Source organism: Biomphalaria glabrata, chromosome 2 (genome assembly GCF_947242115.1).
Source record: "Biomphalaria glabrata chromosome 2, xgBioGlab47.1, whole genome shotgun sequence".
NCBI classification, from domain to species: Eukaryota; Metazoa; Mollusca; class Gastropoda; family Planorbidae; genus Biomphalaria; species Biomphalaria glabrata.
The window spans coordinates 46,899,715-46,927,257 of NC_074712.1; the positions used below are offsets into that span (position 1 = coordinate 46,899,715).

General features: G+C 37.4%; 1 protein-coding gene across 4 annotated transcripts in view; it reads left to right on the top strand.

The window, feature by feature from the left end:
• LOC106058878 (monocarboxylate transporter 12-B-like) overlaps nt 1-27,543 on the top strand; it is a 44,935-nt gene that overhangs the window by 7,187 nt on the left and 10,205 nt on the right. For 2 of the 4 annotated variants that reach the window (XM_056020909.1, XM_056020912.1), the window contains exon 2: nt 17,957-18,092. In XM_056020909.1, coding sequence (XP_055876884.1) covers nt 18,084-18,092 — 9 coding nt within the window. In that variant the 5' untranslated portion in view covers nt 17,957-18,083. Of the gene's footprint in view, nt 1-17,560; nt 17,840-17,956; nt 18,093-21,375; nt 21,603-27,543 lie in introns of those variants that run through there. The other 2 variants (XM_056020911.1, XM_056020908.1) reach the window with 2 other exon arrangements.

Sequence of the window (27,543 nt, forward strand, 5' to 3'; positions counted from 1 at the left end):
AGATCAAATTAAAATATTAAAATGTAAAACGAGAAGAGCTCTACATAGCTTGTTATCTCCTATAAAGAAGTAAATAGAACGTACCGTGGGAGCTCATTGGAGAAAATATTTCCACCAGGAACCAGACTAACATCGAACTTGATCATCCAGGTCCCACCAAAAGAATCTTTCAAGTAAGTAGTTTTATCTGGACCTGCATGGCTACCCACGTGCCTCTCCCATAGTTTATTGAAGCCCAAAGCTTCTTCCTTAGAAAAGTCCCTAATTTAAATTGCATCTCTACCAAGGTCCGTGGTTAAAGTCTTCCTCGGAGCTTTTCAATATTGCACCATATTTTCTTAACTTATTTTCACCAATAACCTCTGTTTTCTGTGCTGCTTTTATATGTTGCACGCTATGTTTAGTCATCATGTTTCAACACTAAAAGCTTTAAGCTTTAATATTCATTTATGTTTCTTGAATAACAACAGAGAAATATAGCCGTCCAATGCTGGTGTGTGTGTGTGGGGGGGGGGCGGTATTTCAAAAGGTCTAGATCCGCCCTTGGATAGCAAAGCGACATTTGAGTGACGTGGCCATTTTAAAAACAAAGCTTCTATCCCGTTGAGACACAGACGAGTTGAGACACAGATGAGTTGAGACACAGATGAGTTGAGACACAGACGAGTTGTGACACAGACGAGTTGAGACACAGACGAGTTGAGACACAGACGAGTTGAGACACAGACGAGTTGAAACACAGACGAGTTGAGACACAGATGAGTTGAGACACAGACGAGTTGTGACACAGACGAGTTGAGACACAGACGAGTTGAGACACAGACGAGTTGAGACACAGATGAGTTGAGACACAGACGAGTTGAGACACAGACGAGTTGAGACACAGACGAGTTGAGACACAGACGAGTTGAGACACAGACGAGTTGAGACACAGACGAGTTGAGACACAGTCTGGTCGTACATTTGGCCTTTCATATTTTTTTAATGGGCCACAAAAGAAATGAAATGCAATTCTTAAGTTCTGCTTTAACAAGTTCATCTTCTGAAGACATCCCATGCCAACATTGTGGACATAAACTTGAGCTGATTTCTAGACTCCAACTTGAACAGCATAGATGCTCATAGTGCATACATAGTCTCACATCAGAATGAACAAATTTATCAAATAATTGCCACACAAGAATAACATGTTTGAATCATAAAAACTTATTTTTATATTTCTTTTGTGAGGGGCCCACATGGAGATGTCTTGACTAGAAATAGTTCAACTCGATGTTGGTAACTGATCTCGTCCGACATTACCCTATTGTATTTCTCTCTCCATGCAAGGGAATATATCGTTGTCACGAGTTCATTTGATAATTTCTAACTGGCTATCATCATCTGTTTACAAATTCTGACTATACTATCAGATCTAGTCTCATACAAATCATATTCTGGTAATAACAAATATGATATTCATTATCTTATATGATACAGGCGTTACTTCAAAAAAAAAATGAAGATGATTACGTCCTACGCGTCATGCATTTAGTCATGCATATTAACCTATGACCTAAATTCTGCCAAGTCACTGGTTTTCCTGGCTAGTTCAGGCAACCCATTCCATGCTCTAATAACGATAGGGAAGAAAGAGCATTTGTACAAATTTGTCCTAGCATGTTAGTGTAACATATAATATTGCATTACAGTAAGTTAGTACATAATATAGAATTACATTTCAGTAACTTAGTGCATAATATACAATTACATTAAGTTAATGGATAATATACAATTACATTACATTACATTAAGTTAGTTCATTATATAGAACTACAGTAAGTTACTGCTTAGTAATAATAATAATAATATTGGTGGTAGAACAAGAGGAGCCAAAAGGATCAAATGGACGAGAGAAATGAATATAGACATCATCAAATCGTTCTTCCGTGTAAACATTTGTGATGATAAACCTCTCCCAGGTTATAGGCAAAAACTCTCCCTGGAACATCTTCGTTGCCTGTCAGAGGGCGGTACTGCTGCAGACCTGCCACATCACCAGAAAATTCCTCAGTGGAAACTGTTAAAGGGACTACGATGAATTTTGTTTCTCTTTAGCGAAACTCGACCCTGGCAGCGCCAGAGAATGACTACTCGTTCATTTCTAACACAATAATAATAATAATACTCGTTCATTTCTAACATAATAATAATAACTTTGGCTTTGAGATTAAGCGTTTATGGAAATTATCTAAAACAACAATATACCCCATTGTTATATCAACCGAGGGGATAATAACAACTGACCTCACAGATACCTTAAAGGCCCTTAGCATTCCTAGGAACATTCTCGTTGCCTGTCAGAGGGCGGTACTTCTGCAGACCTGTCACATCACCAGAAAATTCCTCGGTGGAAACTGATAAAGGGACTAGATGAATTTTGTTTCCCTTTAACGAAACTCGACCCTGGCTTCGCCAGAGAATGAATACTCGTTCTTTTCTAACATAATAATAATAATAAAATAATAAGGCTTGTCTTTGAGTCCGAGGATTAATGAGGAGTGCAGTATTTCATGTGGCTACCCAGCCCCAGCCGCGACCTACACATTTTGCCTCATCCATCACAGACAAAACCTTTGTCCGCCAGTGAAAGAGTTAAATTCTCTTTTCGCCGTCTACCTCTGTCCACGGCAGTGGATTTTCTTTTCGTCTCAAATGTGTATCCCGTGGTCTTTGTAAGTGATCTCTAGTCTCGTTCCGAAGCCGCTTGCAGCCAGGTGCTCTCTTCTATGTCATTCGCAAGAACATCACTGTTTGTAGTGCAGTCTTGCCGCCGTAAGTTAGTGCATAATAAAGAATTACAGTAAGTTAGAGCATAATAAAGAATTACAGTAAGTTAGAGCATAATAAAGAATTACAGAAGTTATTGACTAATCTGCATAATAGATTACACTAAGGGAGTAAGTGAATGCATACTATAGCATTGCGATTCGGGCTAATTCCTGGTGATCTGGTGCCCAAATGGGATGGCTGCTGATAACGACGTTGTACAAGAACTGGATTTGGACACATTCTCAAACGATGTGGCAACTAGTAGATTTTCTGATGCTTTGAAAGCCAGGAAAGCCAACATCTTAGCACCAGAGTTTAACTCACTGATTAACGTGCATGACTAGATGGACAAGTAATTCTCTCCTTTACTGAAGTCACGTCTATAATTGAGATGATGTCAATATAGACGGTAGCTTGAACTAATAAATCATGACTGTAGATCAGAAGCTGCCTACTTGTAGAAATACATTTTGTTAAATAAACACACACATGCATGAGTTCATTTCACTTGAAAAATGATTTTGTGAACACGAACGATTGGATGGCATCCTATTTATGGCCGACAATTTGAAGGCCGGATTGTATGGTAATGCCATGGGGGAGTATTTGATGTGAGACGTCTCGGTTTCTTGTTTTCGTCAATCCAAGGCGTGCATTTACTATGCAGCTAACGTGAACTTTCTCTGGGGTCTCCCAAACACGCTCGTTTGTCATGTTTGTCTTTTACTGACTTGTAACCACCTGACAGTACAAGCGTTAAGAAAACATGTGACTGAAGATGTTAGATGCAACGGCAAATATTTTTATAGAGCAAATCTACGCCCTATCATACTCAATGTCATACTTTCTATCATACGTCCTATCATACGTTCTATCATACGTCCTATCATACGTTCTATCATACGACCTATCATACGTCTATCATACGTTCTATCATAAGTCTATCATACTTTCTATCATACGTCCTATCATACGTCCTATCATACGTCCTATCATACGTTCTATCATACGTCCAATCATACCTTCTATCATACTCCCTGTCATACGTCCTATCATACGTTCTATCATACGTTCTATCATACTCCCTGTCATACGTCCCATCATACGTCCTATCATACGTCCTATCATACTCCCTGTCATACGTCCTATCATACGTTCTATCATACGTCCTGTCATACGTCCTATCATACGTTCTATCATACTCCCTGTCATACGTCCTATCATACGTCCCATCATACGTCCTATCATACATCCTATCATACGTTCTATCATACTCCCTGTCATACATCCTGTCATACGTCCTATCATACGTTCTATCATACTCCCTGTCATACGTCCCATCATACGTCCTATCATACGTCCTATCATACGTCCTTTCATACGTTCTATCATACTCCCTGTCATACGTCCTATCATACGTCATATCATACGTCCTATCATACGTCCTATCATACGTCCTATCATACGTCCTTTCATACGTTCTATCATACTCCCTGTCATACGTCCTATCATACGTCTTATCATACGTCCTATCATACGTTCTATCATACTCCCTGTCATACGTCCTAGCATACGTCCTACCATACTCAATGTCATACTTTCTATCATACGTCTATCATACTTTCTATCATACGTTCTATCATACGTCCTGTCATACGTCCTATCATACGTCCTGTCATACGTCCCATCATACGTCCTATCATACGTTCTATCATATTCCCTGTCATACGTCCTATCATACGTCCTATCATACGTCCTGTCATACGTCCTATCATACGTTCTATCATACGTCATGTCATACGTCCTATCATACGTTCTATCATACGTCCTGTCATACGTCCTATCATACGTTCTATCATACTCCCTGTCATACGTCCTATCATACGTCCCATCATACGTCTTATCATACGTTCTATCATACTCCCTGTCATACGTCCTGTCATACGTCCTATCATACGTCCAATCATACCTTCTATCATACTCCCTGTCATACGTCCTATCATACGTCCCATCATACGTCCTATCATACGTCCTATCATACGTCCTATCATACGTCCTTTCATACGTTCTATCATACTCCCTGTCATACGTCCTATCATACGTCCTATCATACGTCCTATCATACGTCCTATCATACGTTCTATCATACTCCCTGTCATACGTCCTACCATACTCAATGTCATACTTTCTATCATACGTCCTTTCATACGTTCTATCATACTCCCTGTCATACGTCCTATCATACGTCCTATCATACGTCCTATCATACGTCCTGTCATACGTCCTATCATACGTTCTATCATACTCCCTGTCATACGTTCTATCATACGTCCTGTCATACGTCCTATCATACGTCCTGTCATACGTCCTATCATACGTTCTATCATACTCCCTGTCATACGTCCCATCATACGTCCTATCATACTCCCTGTCATACGTCCTATCATACGGTCTATCATACGTCCTGTCATACGTCATATCATACGTCCTGTCATACGTCATATCATACGTCCTGTCATACGTCATATCATACGTCCTGTCATACTTAGACTGACATGACTGAAAGAAAATGACTTTTTATTGTAAATTACTTTCTTTATGTCATGTGCTATACTCCCCACCACCTCTCTCCAAATGTCTACTTATACCTTGTTCACCAAAACTGAGCGACATTTTTGTCGACTTGTTAGGTTTGTTTTTTAAAAAAGAAACAATATGCTTGATCGGTTGTTAATGACTAATGATCGATAAATTGCCTAATTGCTTAATCAGTTAGTCACTGCTGATATTATTGGATAGTTGGTTTTAGATACTAATTAATATCGCTTAAATTTACCGTGAGCTAGTATTAGCTAATAATTTTATTTTTTTCTCTTCTGACCTTAAATGGTCATTAAGGGCTAGGTGTTTTCATTTGATTTCTTTACGATCATACTTAGTGCACCAAGCACACACGTTTACACACGTACACACAGAGATCATATTCAGTAATTTCTCAGTCCTTCTTCCCCCAGCTCTCTTTTGTTCTTCTTTAGTAGTTCACTATTCTACTATTTCACTATTCTACTAACTCTACTATTTCACTATTCTACTGTCTCTACTATTTCACTATTCTACTGTCTCTACTGTTTCACTATTCTACTGTCTCTACTATTTCGCTATTTTACTGTCGCTACTATTTTGCTATTTTACTGTCGCTACTATTTCACTATTCTACTGTCGCTACTATTTCACTATTCTACTGTCTCTACTATTTCACTATCCTACTGTGTCTACTATTTCACTATTCTACTGTCGCTACTATTTCACTATTCTACTGTGTCTACTATTTCGCTATTCTACTGTCTCTACTATTTCGCTATTCTACTGTGTCTACTATTTCACTATTCTACTGTGTCTACTATTTCACTATCATACTGTCTCTACTCTTTCACTATTCTACTGTGTCTACTATTTCACTATTCTACTGTCTCTACTATTTCGCTATTTTACTGTCGCTACTATTTCACTATTCTACTGTCTCTACTATTTCACTATTCTACTGTCTCTACTATTTCGCTATTCTACTGTCTCTACTGTTTCACCATTATACCGTCTCTACTATTTCACTATTCTACTGTCCCTACTATTTCACTATTATACTGTCTCTACTAGTTCACTATCAAACTACTGTCTCTACTAGTTCACTATTAAACCACTGTCTCTATTATTTCACTATTCTCCTACTGTCTCTATTATTTCACTATTCTCCTACTGTCTCTATTGTTTCACTTTTCTCCTCTCTACTCATTCTATCCCATTTTTTGTCGCTCACTAATTCTTACTCTGACACAATTGGGTAGCTGGACCTAAATTAGAAGAAAAGACGTTTGATGATTCCCATGTTGTCTAATCTAGGTCTATGATCCCATGTTGTTAAATCTAGGTCTATGATCCCATGTTGTTAAATCTAGGTCTATGATCCCATGTTGTCAAATCTAGGTCTATGATCCCATGTTGTAAAATCTAGGTCTATGATCCCATGTTGTTAAATCTAGATCTATGATCCCATGTTGTCAGTTCTACTTCTATGATCCCATGTTGTCAAATCTAGGTCTATGATCCAATGTTGTTAAATCTAGGTCTATGATCCCATGTTGTTAAATCTAGGTCTATGATCCCATGTTGTCAGTTCTACTTCTATGATCTCATATTGTCAGTTCTACTTCTATGATCCCATGTTGTTAAATCTAGGTCTATGATCCCATGTTGTTAAATCTAGGTCTATGATCCCATGTTGTCAAATCTAGGTCTATGATCCCATGTTGTAAAATCTAGGTCTATGATCCCATGTTGTTAAATCTAGATCTATGATCCCATGTTGTCAGTTCTACTTCTATGATCCCATGTTGTCAAATCTAGGTCTATGATCCAATGTTGTTAAATCTAGGTCTATGATCCCATGTTGTTAAATCTAGGTCTATGATCCCATGTTGTCAGTTCTACTTCTATGATCTCATATTGTCAGTTCTACTTCTATGATCCCATGTTGTCAAATATAGGTCTATGATCCCATGTTGTCAAATCTACGTCTATGATCCCATGTTTTCAAATCTACGTCTATGATCCCATATTGTCAGTTCTAATTCTATGATCCCATGTTGTCAAATCTAGGTCTATGATTCCATGTTGTTAAATCTAATATTATGATCCCATGTTGTCAAATCTAGGTCTATGATCCCATGTTGTCAACTCTAAGTCTATGATCCCATGTTGTTAAATCTACGTCTATGATCCCATGTTGTCAAATCTACGTCTATGATCCCATGTTAAATCTAAGTCTACGATCCCATGTTGTTAAATCTACGTATATGATCCCATTGTGACGAGCACACTTAGCCGGGGATAATATTATCAAACTTGACAATTCAATGAAATGAAGAAAGAAACACCTCTCTGTATTTTCTTAAAACATCTTTAATAATACTTCTTCAACTTTCACATAAAATGACTTCTCAATTCAATAATAACTTGACTTGATACTTCATAAATAAAACTTAAAGATACATGAAACTTCACTTAGTATAACTTCAACTTCAGCTAATAAAACTTTAACTAATGGACCCGCTAATATCACAAAAGTTATAAACATTACTAATCGAGGACTGAGCGAGGACCATCGCTCTACAAGAACGTCTAACTTTCCCTTAATTTATACCTTTCTTAATAGGTCACAGACTCGACTCGTGACACCCATGTTGTCAAATCTACGTCTATGATCCCATGTTGTTAAATCTACGTCTATGATCCCATGTTGTTAAATCTACGTCTATGATCCCATGTTGTCAAATCTACGTCTATGATCCCATGTTGTTAAATCTACGTCTATGATCCCATGTTGTTAAATCTACGTCTATGATCCCATGTTGTTAAATCTACGTCTATGATCCCATGTTGTTAAATCTAGGTCTACGATCCCATGTTGACAATAAAAATAGAGAAGCAATGACCGGTTTAAAAGTGTGATAAGAAGCTTGTTGAAGATTGAGGCAGTATAACAGTTTTGCTACTGATTTGGGCTGGTAGGGAGGTCTTATTACAATGTTATTTACTTATTAATTCCGTATTTTCTGTCTAAAAATGTGAGTCATTTGTGTGTGCTCATTTTACTGTTGTATTATCGTTGTGTGGACATCAAATATTCAAAGGAATGAAAGCAGACTCAGTTTATAGTATGTCGAATATCTCCGAGGAGTTTTTGTGGTTCTTTGTTATTCTGTTTTAATTTAAATAGTTTAACGCTAAGAATCTCTCATGTATGTTTGTGTGTCATTATAAAAACAAAGTGTCAAGACTTTAAAATGTTCGTTGTAAGAAACAAATCCTGTAACAAATTTTCATGAAAACATTTCACGTTGTAACGAAAACAAAAGAAAAAAAAAACATTCTCAAAATAAGAATTTCATTTATTCAACATGAATTTCTAAGATCTAAAACCTACCTTTTTTTTTACAAAGCTTTTCACTCTGTCTGTCTGGTAAAACATTTGTACATGTTATTTCTCCCACACCCAATCTTGGATCAAGTTGAAATTTTGCACAGTTATTTTTTGTACCTGACAAAACAAGATTCAATAAGGAAAATTAACCAATTAGTTAATTAACTATTGGTAATTATTTATTTTGTCTGTTATCCAACAAGGGAAATAAATTGTACTTGACAGATGTGTTGGTATAAGTTGACTTAGTCCCCTTGAGGAGGCTTACGTCCTGAGTTCAAATTCAAGTAGTACACCATTTAAAAAAATGTATTTAAAAAGCGATCACGGTGACATTGAAACAGATTCCCCCGTCTCTCTCCTCCACCTTTCCTTTTCCCACCTGGAACTGGTCTAGACCAGATAATAGCGCATTGAGAAAGCTTAAAGTATGAAATTACGCTAAATAAAAATTATTGGTAAAAAGCTTTTTTTTTTAGAGGCCCCCGCATGTAACATTTAATTAATTTTGAATGCATGGATAAAGTTAATAATTATTATTTAAAAAATATAAGTGTACGCTAAATGAATATATGGAGGCTCGGTGGCTGAGTGATAAATCGCTTGGCTTCCAAACTGGGGGTCATGGATTCAAATCCTGGCGAAGACTGGGCTTTTTACATTTGGAATCTTCAGGGCGCCTCTGAGTCCACCTAGCTCTAATGGGTACCTGACATTAGTTGGGAAAGTAAAGGTAGTTGGTCGTTATGCTGGCCACATGACAACCTCGTTAACTGTGGGCCATAGAAACAGATGACCTTTACATCATCTGCCCCATAGATCACTAGGTCTGAAAAGGAAACTGTACCGCATGAATATATAAAAACGAACAACTTGTTATTGAAAAAGTATTTATGTTTGATAAAATGGTTTACATTTTGAAAGATAAAAAAATTATTTTATTTTATTATTATTATTTTAGTGCCCAATGATTTTTAAATTTTATTACTTTCAACGATCAAAACAAGACTATGGCTTAAATCAGGGGTTCTCAACCCCTCGGGGGTCGACTAACAAATTGTCAGGGGTCGCATAAGACCATCGAAAATATGGATTTTTTTAGTCTATTTTAACGCAAAATTTGACACTTACAAAAGTTTTTTTTCATTGGAATTTACAATTTTTATTGTTGTTTGAGGATAGATGTTGCAGACAGCTGAATCATAATTCTTCTTCTTCTTCTTCATCGTTCTCATTGTTATGTTGGAGTGTTCATATGACTAAACCAATACATGAGATGAACTGCGCAGTGGTTTCCAAATCAGGGAGCTCTCCATATAGTTTTCTTTCTATTGGGGTGATTTGGGGCCAATGTCTTATACGGGCCTCTTGGTAGAGAGAGCAGTTTTGGAGGACGTGGTCGGCATTTTCTGGTGATACTCCACATGGACAGATTTCACTGGTTCCAATTTTGAGCTTCCGGAACATGTGTTGTCGCAATCTGTTGTGTCTGGTCCTGAGTCGAAAGATTAGACGTTGGTCTTGTCGGGATAGCTTATAGTAAGCATCATCTTTCTTGTGATTTGGATGGGAGCTCGTCCATTTCTCATTTATTTTATCTACAATTAATTTCTTCATTTCTTCTGGATAGAGTGCAGAGTTTACTTGTGAGTTTGTTCTCCCACTCTTGGCGAGTGTGTCAGCCTTCTCATTTCCTGCTAGTTGTATGTGAGCTGGTATCCATTGAATAACAGTTTTTTTGCTGTTGTGGTTGAGCTTTGTGAGTGCTGTTCTGAGGTTTTTAATATAAGGGGAATCAGAGTTTTGCAGGCTTTGGAGGGTTGTTTTTGCGTCTGTTAGAAAGACAATCTGACTGTGAGGGGAACTTGGATGATTTGCTAGCATGGTAGCAGCTAGTGCTAGTGCTTCCCTTTCTGCTCTGTGACTTCCTTATCTAATGTTAATTTTATTGTTTGTTGTTTTGTTGACAGTGAGAATATGGTATATGTTGTCTTTTTTGTGTTAATGGACATGCCCCAGTCTTTGGACCAATTATGGAGTTTATCAAGAGCATCTTGTAATCGAAATTTCGATGTTCCTACATATTCTTCTGTGCTAATTAAGGCAAGGTCATCTGCATACATGCTGCTCTTAACTTTTTTGGGTAGGTTTTGATCATAATTAATTTTAAACATTTTTATAGTGACAGCAGAAACAATGTTAACAGTCCAAACGTCACAAGACGCTAGCAGTGTGCTGGCGCCTGCTTCAACTGGTCGTTGTCTAGGCGATTAGGCCCCGACTGTTGACGCTGGAACTGCGTATTTCGTGATTAAGTCATGTCGCGATTAAGGTGTTTGTGTAGACAACTCACATATAACTTTGTGTAGACAACTCGCATATAACTTTGTGTAGACAACTCGCATATAACTTTGTGTAGACAACTCACATATAACTTTGTGTAGACAACTCACATATAACTTTGTGTAGACAACTCACATATAACTTTGTGTAGACAACTCACATATAACTTTGTGTAGACAACTCACATATAACTTTGTGTAGACAACTCACATATAACTTTGTGTAGACAACTCGCATATAACTTTGTGTAGACAACTGACATATAACTTTGTGTAGACAACTCACATATAACTTTGTGTAGACAACTCGCATATAACTTTGTGTAGACAACTCACATATAACATTGTGTAGACAACTCACATATAACTTTGTGTAGACAACTCACATATAACTTTGTGTAGACAACTCACATATAACTTTGTGTAGACAACTCACATATAACATTGTGTAGACAACTCACATATAACTTTGTGTAGACAACTCACATATAACATTGTGTAGACAACTCACATATAACTTTGTGTAGACAACTCACATATAACTTTATGTAGACAACTCACATATAACACTGAACACCAGAACAATAGTTAAAAACACGTAGTGTATACCTTTATTGATATAGAATAGAGAATCATCCACAACGTTTGAAATATAGATACATCATTGAAACTGATATCAACTTAAGTTGTCCAAAATGACTGTACCCACGCCAAGTGCCGCTTTGTCCCCACAGTATCCAGGTCACCCTGCCTCGATCAAGACCAGGTCACCTGGTCACGTGACAGTAAAATAAAAGGGAAAAATATACAGGTGCTTATTTCCTTTCCCAATAATAAACTAAGTCCAATTTAATCAAATAAAATAGATTAGAACCACAAATAATTAAATTAAAATAAAAATAGAAATAAAAAAAAAAACATTCCACAATAACTAAGGTCATGATGGCGGGTCAGTTGGGTCAACATTCCATAGCCAGGCCCGTGGTGGACTGTTGTTGTTCTGCTACGCACACCCAGCGGTTTGTGACACCAATTTAATGCATAACGTATCGTTACGCCTGGCCGTGTAGTAAAGTTCTGGACTGTCATCTATAAGGTCAAATAAAAGCATTAGTCAAACAATTATTTCCTAAGATAATGTATTAACGACCCATACTATAATTATCAAAAATGCAAAATTTTGTAATATATAAGCCTAAACAAATACGTTTTGAAAAAGGTTGAACAACGCATCCATAAATTTGAATTTTAATACGTAAATTTTGTATAGGAATGTATACAAGAAATTTGGTTCATTTTTGGGAAAAGTCTAAAATATCTTTGAAAAAATATCAGAGTGGTGTCTGCACAGATGGTGCTCCTAGTAGGGTAGTATGGTGACTGGTAGAGAATGAGTCACCAAAAGTTTTCGGTTTATCGTCTAATATTATTATCGAACAAAGCTACTAAAATAACACAAAGCAATGAAAAGCGTCTGTGCAAGGATCAATTGCAATTTACCTCACGTCTGAAAAAAAAAATCCAATCCTTCCAAATGAAATTTCTAATTGGCAAACAAAATTAGAGAAAAATACTAGTATATGTTCCCAATCTTATCTCTTTGAGGAAAATGACATTGAACCTGACAAACGAATAGAATGACAATTTTGTGAAAGAACATTTGCTAAAGCTTGCGACTAAATAGTTGATGGAACTCATTAATACAGATGCAGCAAAGCATGTCTCTATAATTTCACAAATCTGGATCAAGCGTTTGCAGTCATGTCCCAATTTGTCTGTGCTGCACCTCCTCCTTCTTTAACTGTAGAAATACATTAATTGGCATAACAGCATGTACTGAAACTCATTACATGTGTATGAAATGTGAATAATGTGACTAAGAAATAGAAAGGTCAATAAATGCATGACATAAAGATATTATTTCAATTATGTGTGATTTAATGATAAGGAGATAAATATATTTCAAAAATGTAATTCCATATTGTTTCATGTTTAAACATAAAGCTTTGGCTATGCAAATCATTTTTAAATTAGGCCTACAATTATAATTTTGTTACGAAAATAATTTACTGTTGGGGGTCGCTGCATAGTGAGGAATTGTAAAAAGGGTCGAGGAGTAAAAAAGGTTGAGAACCGCTGGCTTAAATATTCCTGGTCCATTGGTGAATTCGATGAGGGCCGTCTCTGAGTTTGTGTGATAACACAAACTCTCTTTGTAATCTTGATCATGTTCTTCTCGTTGGTATATACGCTTAATAGAATATGGAAAGATTGATAAGCTATTTTAAAAATGCATATTTTCTGCACTTTTTAGCACTCCACAATCAAATGAACTCCTGTGACATAAAGTCATTTGTATTGTTATAAACCTGGTGGTGGCACAGATGGGGGTAGTGGTGTGTGTGTAGTCAGCCGACGCAAATCGCCCCAGGCCAGCGCTAGACGAGCGGTCAAGCGTGACGAGTTACGACTGTCAGCCGAGTCGAGTTCGGGAAGGATCGCCGACGTGAACAGAGCTCAGGAGCGTCACGAGAGTTATAGTCATCTGACCACCTAGAAACGTCGAGGGGCGTTCTGTCCGGTTCGAGAAGGCCAGTAGGGACCCTATATAAAAGCGGAGGTGTCGCAGTCAAGAGGGTCGAGAAAAGGGGCTCAATACAGCAAGGTTCAGAAAGGAGGTTCACAACAGGAGTTCAGAACACGGTCAACTACAGCACAGTTCAGCGGTGTGGTTCTGTACGGAGCATTACGACGGTTCAGTGCGGAGTACTATCAAGTACAGTTGAGACGAACGGCGTCTTGATCTTGGTCTGTGATCGAGTCCGACACAACGAGCCTAGTGTGTGAAGTCAGTCCCGAACTGTTGAACCCAGTGCAAGCCCGGAACGAGACGGAGAGGCCAGTGCAAGAGTTGATACGGCGGAACAGTGTTATCGGAGAGATATTTGTACAGTGTACGTGTTGCCAATTGTACAGTATTGGCTGTTATTTATTCAACTATTAAAGTGTTACGTTACTTTGGAGCCCTGAGTTGTCAAGTTCTTTAAGTTGGTGGTGTGTGGTGCAGTTTGCAGAGAGCCTGGATAGTGAGATTCATAACAGTATTATTGAGTGGACATTACGTTCTTTCTATTTCTATGTCTATTGATTTCAAAATCTCATTCTTTCTCTTTTATTTTATGTTTTCTTCAAGTTCCATTATGTCGCCTTCACATTTCTAAATACCACTTTCCATCTTTTTCTCTCTTACAATATTTTATTGTTTAAATAAATTTCTTATTGAATGTAAAGATGATTTAAAAAAACAAACAGAATGTAGTTATCAGAGTGAATCTGAGGGATTATCTTCAGGTTGGTGTGATTAACAAAAGTGTTTTTACTAAGAATACTAATAGCAATGTCTTCAATTTGGAAGATTAAGGATGAGTGCAGTGTTTCACATGACTACGCAAAACAATTTCGACCTGCATATTTTCCCGCATCTAGTAGAGGCAAAGCCGTTGATAATGTGTAGTACATTTTTAAAACAACTAGATCTAGATCCACAGGTCCTCTATTCTAAATGAACAATTAAAAATCCCCAAAAATTGCCACAGTGAATATAAGGGCCTGTTAATAATGTGAGTATGTGTGAATGTTTTTATTATTTATTTGGGTGTGTGTGTGTGTGTATTATAAGGTTTAAGGTGACGGATTATTCTAACTAAGATGGCGTCCAGATCTAGACCTAGGACTGACATACTAAAATGTGTAACGAGGGAACTAAATTACGAATAGTATTTTTTGCTCTGTTTCCACCTGTTCCACAGTCCGCTGGAAGGGGTCAGTACTTCTATAATTTACAAAAAAAAAAAAAAAAAAAAACTTACAAAAAAAAAAAAACAACAACTTATTTTAAATGTATCAATTAGTTTGGATCAGTCATGTAATTAAATTTGTAATAGATATAGTTATTTCATGCTTTTAACTTTCTCAATGCGTTATGATCTTATCACTTGTCTGGACCAGTTGGAAAGGGGTAGGGGGTAGAAAGAAAGGGTATCTGGGTGATCGCTTTTTGAATGTATTTATTTAAAAAAAAAAGGGAGCGACCTGAAATGTTGCTCGAGGGTTAGGGCCTCCTCAAGCCAATACGGTAAGCACTGTGCCAGGGCATTGCTTATGAAAATACGTTTATAGTTATTTACAAACTTTTCTTTCTAATTCAACTTATACTATCTTATCAGTCAAGTAGCATTTCTTTCCCTTGCTCGTGATACCAAACAAAAAAATTTAAATACTAATAGTAAATTAACTAATTAGTTAATTTTTTAAATTGACTCTTGTGTTGTCAGGTAAAAGAAATAATTGTGCAAAATTTCATCTTGATCCGAGTTTGGGTGTGTAGGAGAAATAACATGTACAAACATTTTACCAGACATGCAGAAAGACAGAATGAGTTGATATAAGCTTTGTAAAAATGTGTATAGTTCGGGACCATTATTATATGCTAGGATGCAACGGGTAATTTAAAGAAGGAAGTGGGCTTTACTTGCCTTTAAATAAGATAAGATAAGATGGATAAGATAATTTTTATTGATCCAATCAAATGGAAATTCAATTTGACTACAATTGACAACCTCAGCGTAACTACTGTACAATAACACTATAGATGCAAATACGAACACCATTCTCACACGAAACACATACACACTCATAACCAGTGCTTTATGAATAGACTTCTATGTATTTCTCGATGACGAAAGATGATCTTGTAACACTCTGGCCGAAAGTGGGATAAAGGAGTTTTTAAATCTTTTTGTTTTAGTCCAAATGGAAAGGAGACGACTACTTCGTTCAGATCTTATGTAACAGTGGTTTAATGGGTGCAGGTTATCTTTAAGAATCGTGAGTGTTTTGGAAAAGCATCTTTCATGAAAAAGATCTTCAAGAGATGGTAGCTGTGTTCGAGTGATATACGATGCTTTTTAATTAGTCAACTTAGTCTTTGTGCCAGTGAAGTATTACCATACCAGCAGGTGATGGCAAAGTTAATTAGGCTGCTGATGGTTGCTGTATAAAAAGTTTAATTATGTTTTGTCGATGTTAAATTTTCTTAGGTTTCTAAGATAGAAAAGACGTTGGTGAATTTTGGTGTAAAGGTTTTGACAGTAAACCAATGGAAGGATGAACAAAATTGGGGCGGCCTAAAAGTTTGTGGTTGATAATGAGGGCTTTCTCTTGGAGGATGCAAAAAAAAAATATTCGATGTATTTTCAATGCTGGCTGTTCAACTAAATTAACAAAGTCCAAAAAGTGTGTTTTGGGGGGAAAGACGATTCATTTAAAAAGTAGTGTATGTATTGTGTTTGTGTGTGTGTGCGCGCGCGCGTGTGTGGCGTTTTCATACAGGCAAAACAAAAAACTACAACAGAAGGACCTAAGAAGAGTTTGTTCATACTCCATATTAGGAGCTTTCAACCGTAGCGCAGCACAGGTATCTGCTTGTTAGAGTATGGTTGGCCTCCTTCAGTCGTAGAACGACTATGGTTCATCTCGCGCACTTCCTCATGTGGCTGTGGAGCCCTATTTTGGAGAGACACTCTCGTCCACAAATATCGCAGTTTAAAGGTGGTTTTTGCTTCGGTGGTAGAGGAGGTGGCCATTTTTCGTATTGTACGTTTTTTTTCATGATCTGAGACCCATGTTCTTTCACTGTCCATAGCTTTCTTGGTCACCTTCTCTCTCCATCTGGTGCGGTCTAGAGCTATGTCTTCACAGTGGTCAGTATTGATGTTCACTGATTTGAGGTCCCGTTTTATTACATCTATGTAACGGAGGTGGGGGCGACAAGTTTTTCTTGCTAGAGTATATTTTTTTGCGAATTTCATTTGTTAAGTTGAAAAACATATTTCAATAACTTCCTGTTTTCACTACTATAGTAAACTAGAAGAAAATACAAAATAAAGCGCATATTAGCGTGTACTTTTATTTGTCTTAATGCTTCAACGCTATATTTGTGTAAGTGGAAAAGTACTTAACTTTAAAAAAAAAAGAAACTTGCACATTTATATTTCATTTCTTTCAAAACAAACATAAGAAGTTCGAGTGTTTCTAGAAAAACAACACACACACACTAAACATTTTTTTATAAGTTAGCTCCAGTTTTTGTTTTTTTTGTCAGATGGTAGATTCTGTTGCTTGCATATGTTCAAACCTCCCCCAGGCAATGAAGTGAGCTGGAAACGAGCTATCGTCTGCTGTGCTGCCTGCTATCGCGAACCAAAGTGTCGAAATTTGAGATGTGTGAGTAAAAGGTCAACTGATCCAACTCACGTCTACAGTAGAAATCATTTTAACATTTGTGTTAAACCCCCACCCCTTTTTTGTTGGGGTTAACAAAAAGCGAGGGGTGGTTTGCTTTCTATTGGATAAAATAATGCGTCATGGAAGTTTTAAAAACATCATATTTTATTATCCATGAGATTATCAAGTGCATGTAGGCTTCACGTGAGAATGTTACAGCAGACGTACTGAAGAAATACAAAAAGATAAACTACTGCGTTAAAAAAAAACCTGTTTCATTTTTTAACCACTAGTCTACTTTTAAACTGGAGTCTACCTTGAGTGAGTCTACCTTGAGTTGGTAAAGACAAGTCCTGACTTTGTTATAGACTTGGAACAATAGCCTCTCGTTGTGTGGCGATAAACTGAAGGATTTTAAAAAAAGGTCTTGGCATTTCATTTCCTTTAGGCCATTCTTCATTGTATCTATGTTAGTGTGTGCACATCAAATGAAGTTTTTTTCGGAAGTGAGTCTTGACTTAATCTGCATTAATCTCCACAGAGATCTAGATATGTCTGGCGGATGGGACATTTATCAGTGCTGGCCTTTTTTGTGTGTCCAAGTTGAAACAAGCAAACTGGACATCATTCTTAGATAGGAGTAAACAGTATCTGGCAGACGTGTCGAAATGTTAAAGGTACGTGAAAATAAATTTTATTTAAGTCTTGAGTTGTTGTTTTTTATAGCTACTTGTGTTTGGTTAGTATATTGGTTATACTATCCTACGAACAATAGGTCCTAGAATTAAAAATGTGTTTAGTATGTATATAAATTACATATAAGTTAAAACACACCATTTAATAATCAGTCTTTCATATTATACATGTGAAGTGCAATTTGCAACCCATATAGTACTATTTTCAATGAGAGAATGGCCCTTTACTTTAGAAAACCATCAATTACATAATCATTCTATAACATATTCGTATTAAACTATATCTTCATAGCCATCAGTTCATTGAATACATAATTACAACAATAAATCTCCGTACCCTGTGGTATCATGTCAGTTGGACTAACAATACAGTAGTAGATCTATCAGCAACACTTTCGATATGGACTCGTCTCTTCTTTATTTTTATTGGCTGAGATAGCTTCTGATAGTCTGGCTGCAAATATTGAAACTTGTCTTTTTACCTGCCTGAGTGGTCCACATAAAATATCTTGGTAGTCTTGTTCTTATTAGATTTGCTAGTATCTATCTATCTATCTATCTATCTATCTATCTATCTATCTATCTATCTATCTATCTATCTATCTATCTATCTATCTATCTATCTATCTATCTGTCTGTCTGTATATCTATCTATCTGTCTGTCTGTATATCTGTCTGTCTGTCTGTCGATTTATTTATCTGTATGTTTTTCAAACAAATAATAAAAATTCCAAATGTATGTTGTGCTATTAAAGCATCTGATGCCTTTAAAAACAATCAGTTTGAAGTTTCTAAGGCAGCCCCGCCGCCATACGGTTTGTATTTGTGTAGGCTGAAGCTCGTTGTGTTTGACTTGAGACATGGCTAAATGTTACTTAGCAAGATGAGCAAGGGCATACACTATCTCGTGAATGTCATTAGTTGTGGATGTTCTGAGACTAATGTTTCGTTGCTATGGATGGAACAATGGACCACCCATGCTTCTAAAACAACTAAATTATGAGCAAGTTTGACAGGAATCATTGAGTCTGGTTTTGAAGGGATTTATCCAAGTTCGTGTTTTTGTTTTAAATTTTTGATCTAAAGAAGCTGAGAAACTAAAATTTTCGTTCGAGAGCAGGTCAAAATTATGTCAAACAAGTAAAACAAATATGAGCCAACAAAAAGTGACCTGTTCTACACTGTGCTTTAATAGCTTGCTCAGGCCTGGACAGCGTCCACCACGGGGAAGTGCTCCAGACTCAGACAAGAAGCTCAATGTAGGCTCCATAGCCTGCTCTCCCAGAGTCTATTGATACCGACCCATCAGTAAATGCAACAAAAAAATCATAAACTTAGAACTACTTGACCACCACTTCCTCTAAAAATGTAATATAAAAACAAACCCTGGGTTTTCTTGTTGACATTCCGCTCTAGTCACTCTTACTTTAGCTTACATTTGTTTTTGTATTTGTCAATCAAATGTAATGTTTATATTTAGAGTTTATCAGCAACTTCTACACGTCGTATGTTTATTTAAAATCACAGATTCATTTATTGAATTCAATTTCGTGTGCAAGTTTCATGGATGGTGTCAGGGACAAATAGAAGAAAGCCAAAAGCTCAATTATGAAGCTAGAGCTCTGATAAAAAAGACGGTTGGTTGTTATGCTGGCCCTCGTTAACCATGGGCCACAGAAACAAATGACCGTTAAATCATCTGCCCTATTGGTCTAAAATGGGCCACTTTCTTTTTTTTTTTTTCTGTTCTAGAACAAGCAGTCGTCTGCTTTCAGTTGAAACAAAGTTTGACTACTCTTATTCTACACATTCGTGCAATGAATTAAATAATGAACACAATAATATATTAATGTGATTCAAAATATAAACGCAATTCCTATTTAAGTCATGATGATCAAAGTTATGACTTTAAGTCATGTTGACAGAAGTCCTCTGTGGCATTTTACGTCTCTACAATCTATATTCTCCCTTTGCAACTTCTCGTGTGTAAAGTGGCCAACTCTTGATACACAGCTGCGGTCACAGGTTGGGCATGTGTAATCACCAGGCACTGTTGCACTTTCACCATTCTTTCTTTTTTCTGATGTGTATGCCTTTTGGCTTCTGCAATCCCGGACCCTTATTGTATGCTTGCTCTCCATGTGGATCTATCCAGTGCATCTTTTTCCTAACTGTTAGTGTTGATTTTGAAGAGCTTCGTGTCGCGTTAGCTAACATCAGTATACCTGGGCAACTCCTTCCTTCTATTAAAATTCCCGTCTTGTGGGAGTCGACCTTGTGGTATTCTGTGAACATGACCAAGCCAGTCTACTGGTGATAACAGCGCGGATGTCCTGGCACCCTGCTCTTCGCAGCACCCCCTCCTTGGTTAGTTTATCTTGCCACCTTAAGCAAATGAGGTGAAAGATGTTCCATTTTTTTTTTGGCTGCCAAGAGAACATTGACAATATTTCAATACTGTATAGCAGAGTACTCAGCACACAAGTCCGGTAGATAAAGCTTTTCTGCAGCAGTGTCCATGGTGTCCATTGCTTTGGCTATCCTTTTTTTTTGATGTTTTTATCCATAGAAGTCCTAGCCTAGTTTAAGTCCTGCTAAGGGGAGTAAACATACTGAAAGAGAACGGAAGGACTTCTTAAATGAACTTATTTGTTAATATTTAAATTATTCAGATTATATTGTAGATTGTTTTACCTGAACTCTCATGACCAAGTCTAAGGTTTTAATCAATGAGCGATGATATGCACGTACACAGAAATATTTAGGTCAAGGTTAGGTTATAAAGTTTTAATACTTCGTCATGTTCACGTAGATGCATTGTTTCATGGACTAAACAGACCTAGCTAGTGCGGGTCAGTGTAAGATAACATACATTTCGTAAAAGTCATGGTCTGTGGCACCAAAATGTATTATTGTGTTCTTGCGCATGTGCGTGCTATTTCGACAAACTATTTAAACCCAAAGAACCAACTGCGCTATATAAACAAAACCGCCCCCACCCCCCGTTTCAACACTTGTTGATCTTTTTTTTTTTTTCAACACAAAGAAGAGGAAGAAGAGGTTTTACACTGTTGGCTAGATCTAGATTCTTTAGCTAATTAGTCAACCACGGAAATGAACATTGCTGAGAGCCACTTCCGTTGGCTACAAATAGCAGTATAATCGTCTCTCCCCCCCCCTTCTTTTTTTTCCATTGCGTCATCTCTAGCATTATTGCCATAAAAATATTGGTAGATTATTAATGGGCATACTTAACACCAGACACTGAGTAGTGCATAGTTTATACCAGTTGGACACTGAGTAGTGCATAGTTTATAGCAGTTGGACACTGAGTAGTGCATAGTTTATAGCAGTTGGACACTGAGTAGTGCATTGTTTATAGCAGTTGGACACTGAGTAGTGCATAGTTTATACCAGTTGGACACTGAGTAGTGCATAGTTTATACCAGTTCGAACAGCTGACACAACTTGGTCATGGCGTTACTGAAAGAGGTAAATACATGTCTAATACTTGGTGTCACTGTTTGTTTTTACTCTGCACATTAGTTTGTAATTTTGTTCCGGTGGGTAATCGCGAGGATTTCTTTTGAGCTGTACTCTCAGCTAAAGACTGTAAGTTAAGGCTAGAATGCAATGTGTCTTGAGTGTTCTGTTTACTATTCTAGTGTGTAACACTTTTATGTCTGTGTATGTATACACCTGGGAGACAGAGCATCATGGCGTCGCGCTGTGAAAACTGGCGCACAGGTTGCTGAGGAAAAAAGAACAACGCTGGCAGAAGAAAAACGCCAGAAAAGAAAAGCAAGACAAACGACACTAGCTCCAGCTGGAATAACCTGCCCAGTGTGCGGCCGAACATTCCGGGCCAACATAGGTCTCACCAGCCACAAGAGGAGGCATAAAACCCCAGTGCAAAGCCCTCAGCCACCTGGATGACAAAGTGGTCATCATCGAACCACGATGGACGAACAATAAAATGTTGTGTTATAGTTAGACTCTAGAATTAAATAAATGGTGATTTTTTTTTTTTTTTTTTTTTTTTTTACAAAACTTACATCAAATCATTTTGTCTGTATGTCTGGTAAAAAGTGTGTACACGCTATTCTCCCATTCTCGGATCAAGTTGAAACTTTGGCGAAGACAAGACATGAATCGATATAAAAAACAATTTACCAATTGTTTAATTATTTACTGGTTATTAATTATTTTTGTTTGATACAAACAAGGGAAATTAATCCTTTAATTGTAACATATATGGCTGAATATGCAGGGTTTGTTCCCCTTAGGTATTTCGTTATTTCTCCCACACCAATTCTCGGATCAAGTTGAAACTTGAAACAATCATTGATTGTACCTAACCAAACATGAACTAATTTAAAAAGTAACCAATTAGTCAATTAATCATTGGTAATTAATTGTTTTGTTTGATATCGAGATAAGGGAAATAACTATTACATTATTGAGATATATATGAGTTCTTCCACTAAGGTAAGCTTTGTTGTTTTTTAACATGCTGCCATTTGCTTGTTTTCTAAACGCAATCTATAAATTTTATTTGTCTTACATTTCTATTATTAGCCATCATCAGCATGCCAATCACTGACACGATTGTCATGCATTGAGATAGATCTATCTATTTAACTCAGCGGTTCTCAACCTTTTAGGCTCGGCGACCCCTTTTTACCATCCCCCACTCTGCCTCGACCCCCCCCCCACACACACACATCAATAGAAGAATAGACATAATCAATCCTTATTTTCGATGGTCTTAGGCGACCCCTGGCAAATCGTCAATCGACCCCCAAAGGGGTCGCGACCCACAGGTTGAGAACCCCTGATTTAACTATTTAAAGGGGTGGCATATAGGATAGTAGGTCACATTCTTGTAGTTTGTTTCGCTGCTAAACTGAGTGATTTGGGCCTTTCACATATATTCTTCATATATTTTCGTGCTCTTCTTTAGACGCATAATTGAGACAATGAATTCGTATAGATGCATTAATATAAAAATTAGAAAGATGTTGCTGCTGATCTTGTCTTATACTTTAGATAAGTTACTTCAATTATGTTCTATACTTTTCATGTGACAATCTAGTCATACATGCTGATCAGTGATGTTATATTGAAGACGTTATATCAAAGTTTAATGGTGAGCTATTGTCAATTAAGTAGAGACAGCATACATTGCTGTAGGCTACTCGTACCTTGAGCTAATTCATGTGTTCAATTAACTCTTGCCTCTCTCGCGCACTTTTTAAATATTTGATCGACTTCACTTTTAGGAAATTGAAGATCAATGGCCCTACGATCTACGTGAATGAACACGGTGAATGGGTAAGCACAAAAAAAAAAACCTATGCCCTATTCAGTTTTTTCCCTTGCCAGTTTTCTCACAATGTCAGCCTGCTCTGCTAAATAAGTCCCTTCACTCATCCATCGTGTGTAGTTGTGCCATTGTCCGATTAGACTTGTCGTTCCTGATGAGTTTACGTCTGGCTGCGAGTGTCGTGACCCCATGTTGTTATACCAGTTGTTTTATCAACAATTAACTTATCATTGCCTCTAGTTACTAGTACATTAACCCAACGTATGCAAGTTTCTTTGATGGATTTTTTTTCAAATCCAACATTCGCGCCCAGTCATGTATTAAAAAAAAAATAGCAGACCACACGGGAAAAACCAGCCCACAAGTTGTCACTTCTATTTTTAATTTTGAGAAGAATAAAGCTTCTATGTTGGAAAGTCGTTCTTTTGCGTTCTAAAAAAAGATTAAAAAAAAAAAAGATGATAGAGTTGTTTTTTTTTTACTTGTAAATTGTCAGAATAAATCTTTGAGTACATGGTCAGGGAGACAATAATGTGACGTGTTCATTGAAAACAGTAGAGCTCTCTCCCTTGTGATGTTTATTTATTTATAAATCCATCGCATGAAACATCGTTTATGTCCTTTTTTTTATGTGTTTGTATGTGTGTGTGTGTGTGTTCGTTCTATATCAGCGGTTCTCAACCTTTTATGCTCGACGACTCCTTTTTACAATCCCCCTTTCTTCAGCGCCCCCCCCCCACACACACACATGCAGCAATAGAAGAATAGAGAAGAACAGTTTTTAACGTTTAATAATTTTCGATGGTCTTAGGCGACCCCTGGCAAATCGTCAATCGACCCCAAGAGAAGCCCTGTTCTACATCATGTGAAAAATAAGAGAAATAAAATTATGGAAAATAAATTTTAATTAAATAATTGGTTTGTTGGGGGAGAGGTCCTTTGTGAAATATTACATTCCCGCACATACTCTCCCACAGTAGCTGTATGCACATAGACTAAAGCTTTCTAGAATGTGTAGATCTGTGTCCAGCAAGGACTTGACTATGCGATGTAGAATGTGATCTGTGTCCAGCAAGGACTTGACTATGCGATGTAGAATGAGTAGATCTGTGTCCAGCAAGGACTTGACTATGCGATGTAGAATGAGTAGATCTGTGTCCAGCAAGGACTTGACTATGTGATGTAGAATGAGTAGATCTGTGTCCAGCAAGGACTTGACCATGCGATGTAGAATGAGTAGATCTGTGTCCAGCAAGGACTTGACTATGCGATGTAGAATGAGTAGATCTGTGTCCAGCAAGGACTTGACTATGCGATGTAGAATGAGTAGATCTGTGTCCAGCAAGGACTTGACTATGCGATGTAGAATGAGTAGATCTGTGTCCAGCAAGGACTTGACTATGCGATGTAGAATGAGTAGATCTGTGTCCAGCAAGGACTTTACTATGTGATGTAGAATGAGTAGATCTGTGTCCAGCAAGGACTTGACTATGCGATGTAGAATGTGTAGATCTGTGTCCAGCAAGGACTTGACTATGCGATGAATTGAACAAGTTTTTTTGGACTTGGACTAAAATGTTGACAATGCAAAGTATTTTGAGTGCCATCTTCATCTCCACCTATCCCTTAGTCTATTAAACCTTTGGGGCAACACGCAAGATGTTAACCGTCTTTCTCCATTCCTCTCTGTCTTTTACTTTGCATAGAATTTCTTTATGTGACAGGCCTGCCCATTCTTTTATTTTGTCTTCCCATCCCTTTTTCTGCTTCTTCTTTTTCCTGGTACAGTTCCCCAAAGAAAGGTCGATGCGAGCGCTGAGGACATTGTGATCTGGTCATAGAGTTTAAGATTGCGTTTTTTTTTACAGTAGTTAGCGGGTCATCTTGGGGTCCAATTGCTGTATTCTGTCTCTAATCTCTTCATTTGTGATGCGGTCTTTGTGATACCTAGGATCTTTCTGTAGCATCTCAATTCCATTGCTAGGATCAACCTTTCTAGATTTGCAGTCAGCGTCATAGATTCGCAAGCATATAAGAATGTGGTCTTGACCATGTAGCGCATCAGTCTGACTTTAGTGTCGAGGGCTCCTCTGCTTTTTCTTTCTAGATTGTTTTGAGTTTTACAAGTGCTGCTGCAAATGCAACTTTCTCTCAAACAATCGGAGTTGTTAAAATTTTTTTTTATTGCTCTATGAGGAATGAAGGTTGATAACTTTGAATCTTCAAAGTAAATTGAGGAAAACAAAAGTCAGAACTTAAAAAGGACATGAAAAAACAACTAATTATTTGATTACACTTGCTCCTGTTCATACTGGACTGTCCAGGGTTAAAAGAAATGAATGAGCTTGTCCTCAGCTTGTGTACTTGAATTGAACACAACTCGGCCACTCGTGTCTGATTGAGATCTAGTAGGCCTAGTTGTGAAAGTGGGTGTGTCTGGATTTTTTGAGAATTTGTTTTCCATGTTGTAGTGAATCGTCTGTAATGTTTTTGGCTTTCATCTCGAGTCTCAGTTCTGAGCCACGTTTTGTTGTTTGTTGGAATATGTTATTTGATAGGATGGCAATATTGGAGCAAATGTTTTTGTGAAGATTTACTTTAAAGTTCTATGTAGACTGAAGATTTTTGTCAGTTACTTTTTTTTTGAGTGATCGAGAAGATGCTAACGTGTCTTGGAAGCGATGGATGAGAAGGGTCTTAGGAATAACATAACGAGAGAAATCTTCTTCGCCCCCCCCCTTTTTAAGCGAAGTAATGACCGAAAGTCTAATGAGATTCGCGGACAAGACAAGATTCGTTAGACAAGACGAAACACATTCCCCAAAGACTTAGACAAGACGAAACACATTCCCCAAAGACTTAGGCAAGACGAAACACCTTCCCCAAAGACTTAGACAAGACGAAACACATTCCCCAAAGACTTAGACAAGACGAAACACCTTCCCCAAAGACTTAGACAAGACGAAACACATTCCCCAAAGACTTAGACAAGACGAAACACATTCCCCAAAGACTTAGACAAGACGAAACACATTCCCCAAAGACTTAGACAAGACGAAACACATTCCCCAAAGACTTAGACAAGACGAAACACATTCCCCAAAGACTTAGGCAAGACGAAACACCTTCCCCAAAGACTTAGACAAGACGAAACACATTCCCCAAAGACTTAGACAAGACGAAACACATTCCCCAAAGACTTAGGCAAGACGAAACACCTTCCCCAAAGACTTAGACAAGACGAAACACATTCCCCAAAGACTTAGACAAGACGAAACACAATCCTTAGGCTGTAGTGGGGAAGAGACTTTGGATGTCAACTGACACGTGTCTCTGTGGAGAGAGAGAGCTTACCACTTGTCCTAAACAGCGCGGAAAGATTAAAGTCATAAGTGTAAGTTCAATTTTGTAACCTATAAGGCCATGACTTAATGAGAATTCAGATGTATCTTATTTGATTTGAATAATTTTACTTTTTGTCTGCAATGAAATACATTGTATTAGTTTCATGCAATTATTCTCCTTCTTCGATAAAAAAAATTATGGCGCATTAGCTATGTCGCTATTCACACCACAATTCCTTATATCCATTTAACTTCAAGTTATTTTAAATTTCTCTCTCATAAAGAAAGATATATCGCACAGCGGCACAGCCTGACAAGGTACACAACTCATGTAATACATTTCTGTACAATTAACGATTTATTTATAGTCTTTCTGTCCCTTTCTTATGCCGTATCCTTGAAACCAAAATATTTTAAATCGACATTTTCACAAGTTATTGTTATTAGGTATTATCATTCTCATTATTATTATTATCATCATTATAATTATTATGGATAGTATAGAGAGACTTCTTATGGTCCGACAGTTACGCTGGGCAAGGCACGTATCCCATATGGGAGACGAACGTATGCCAAAAGCAGTCTTTTTTGGTGAGCTGAAAGGTAGTCGACGTAACAGAGACGCCCCACAGAAATACTTTAAAGACCGGCGCCAACTTGCATTACTGACATAGAAGAGAGCATTGAAGAGAGCACCTGGTTGCATGTGGTCTCAGAACGAGACTCACAAAGGCCGCAGGATAGACATTTGAGACCAAAAGAA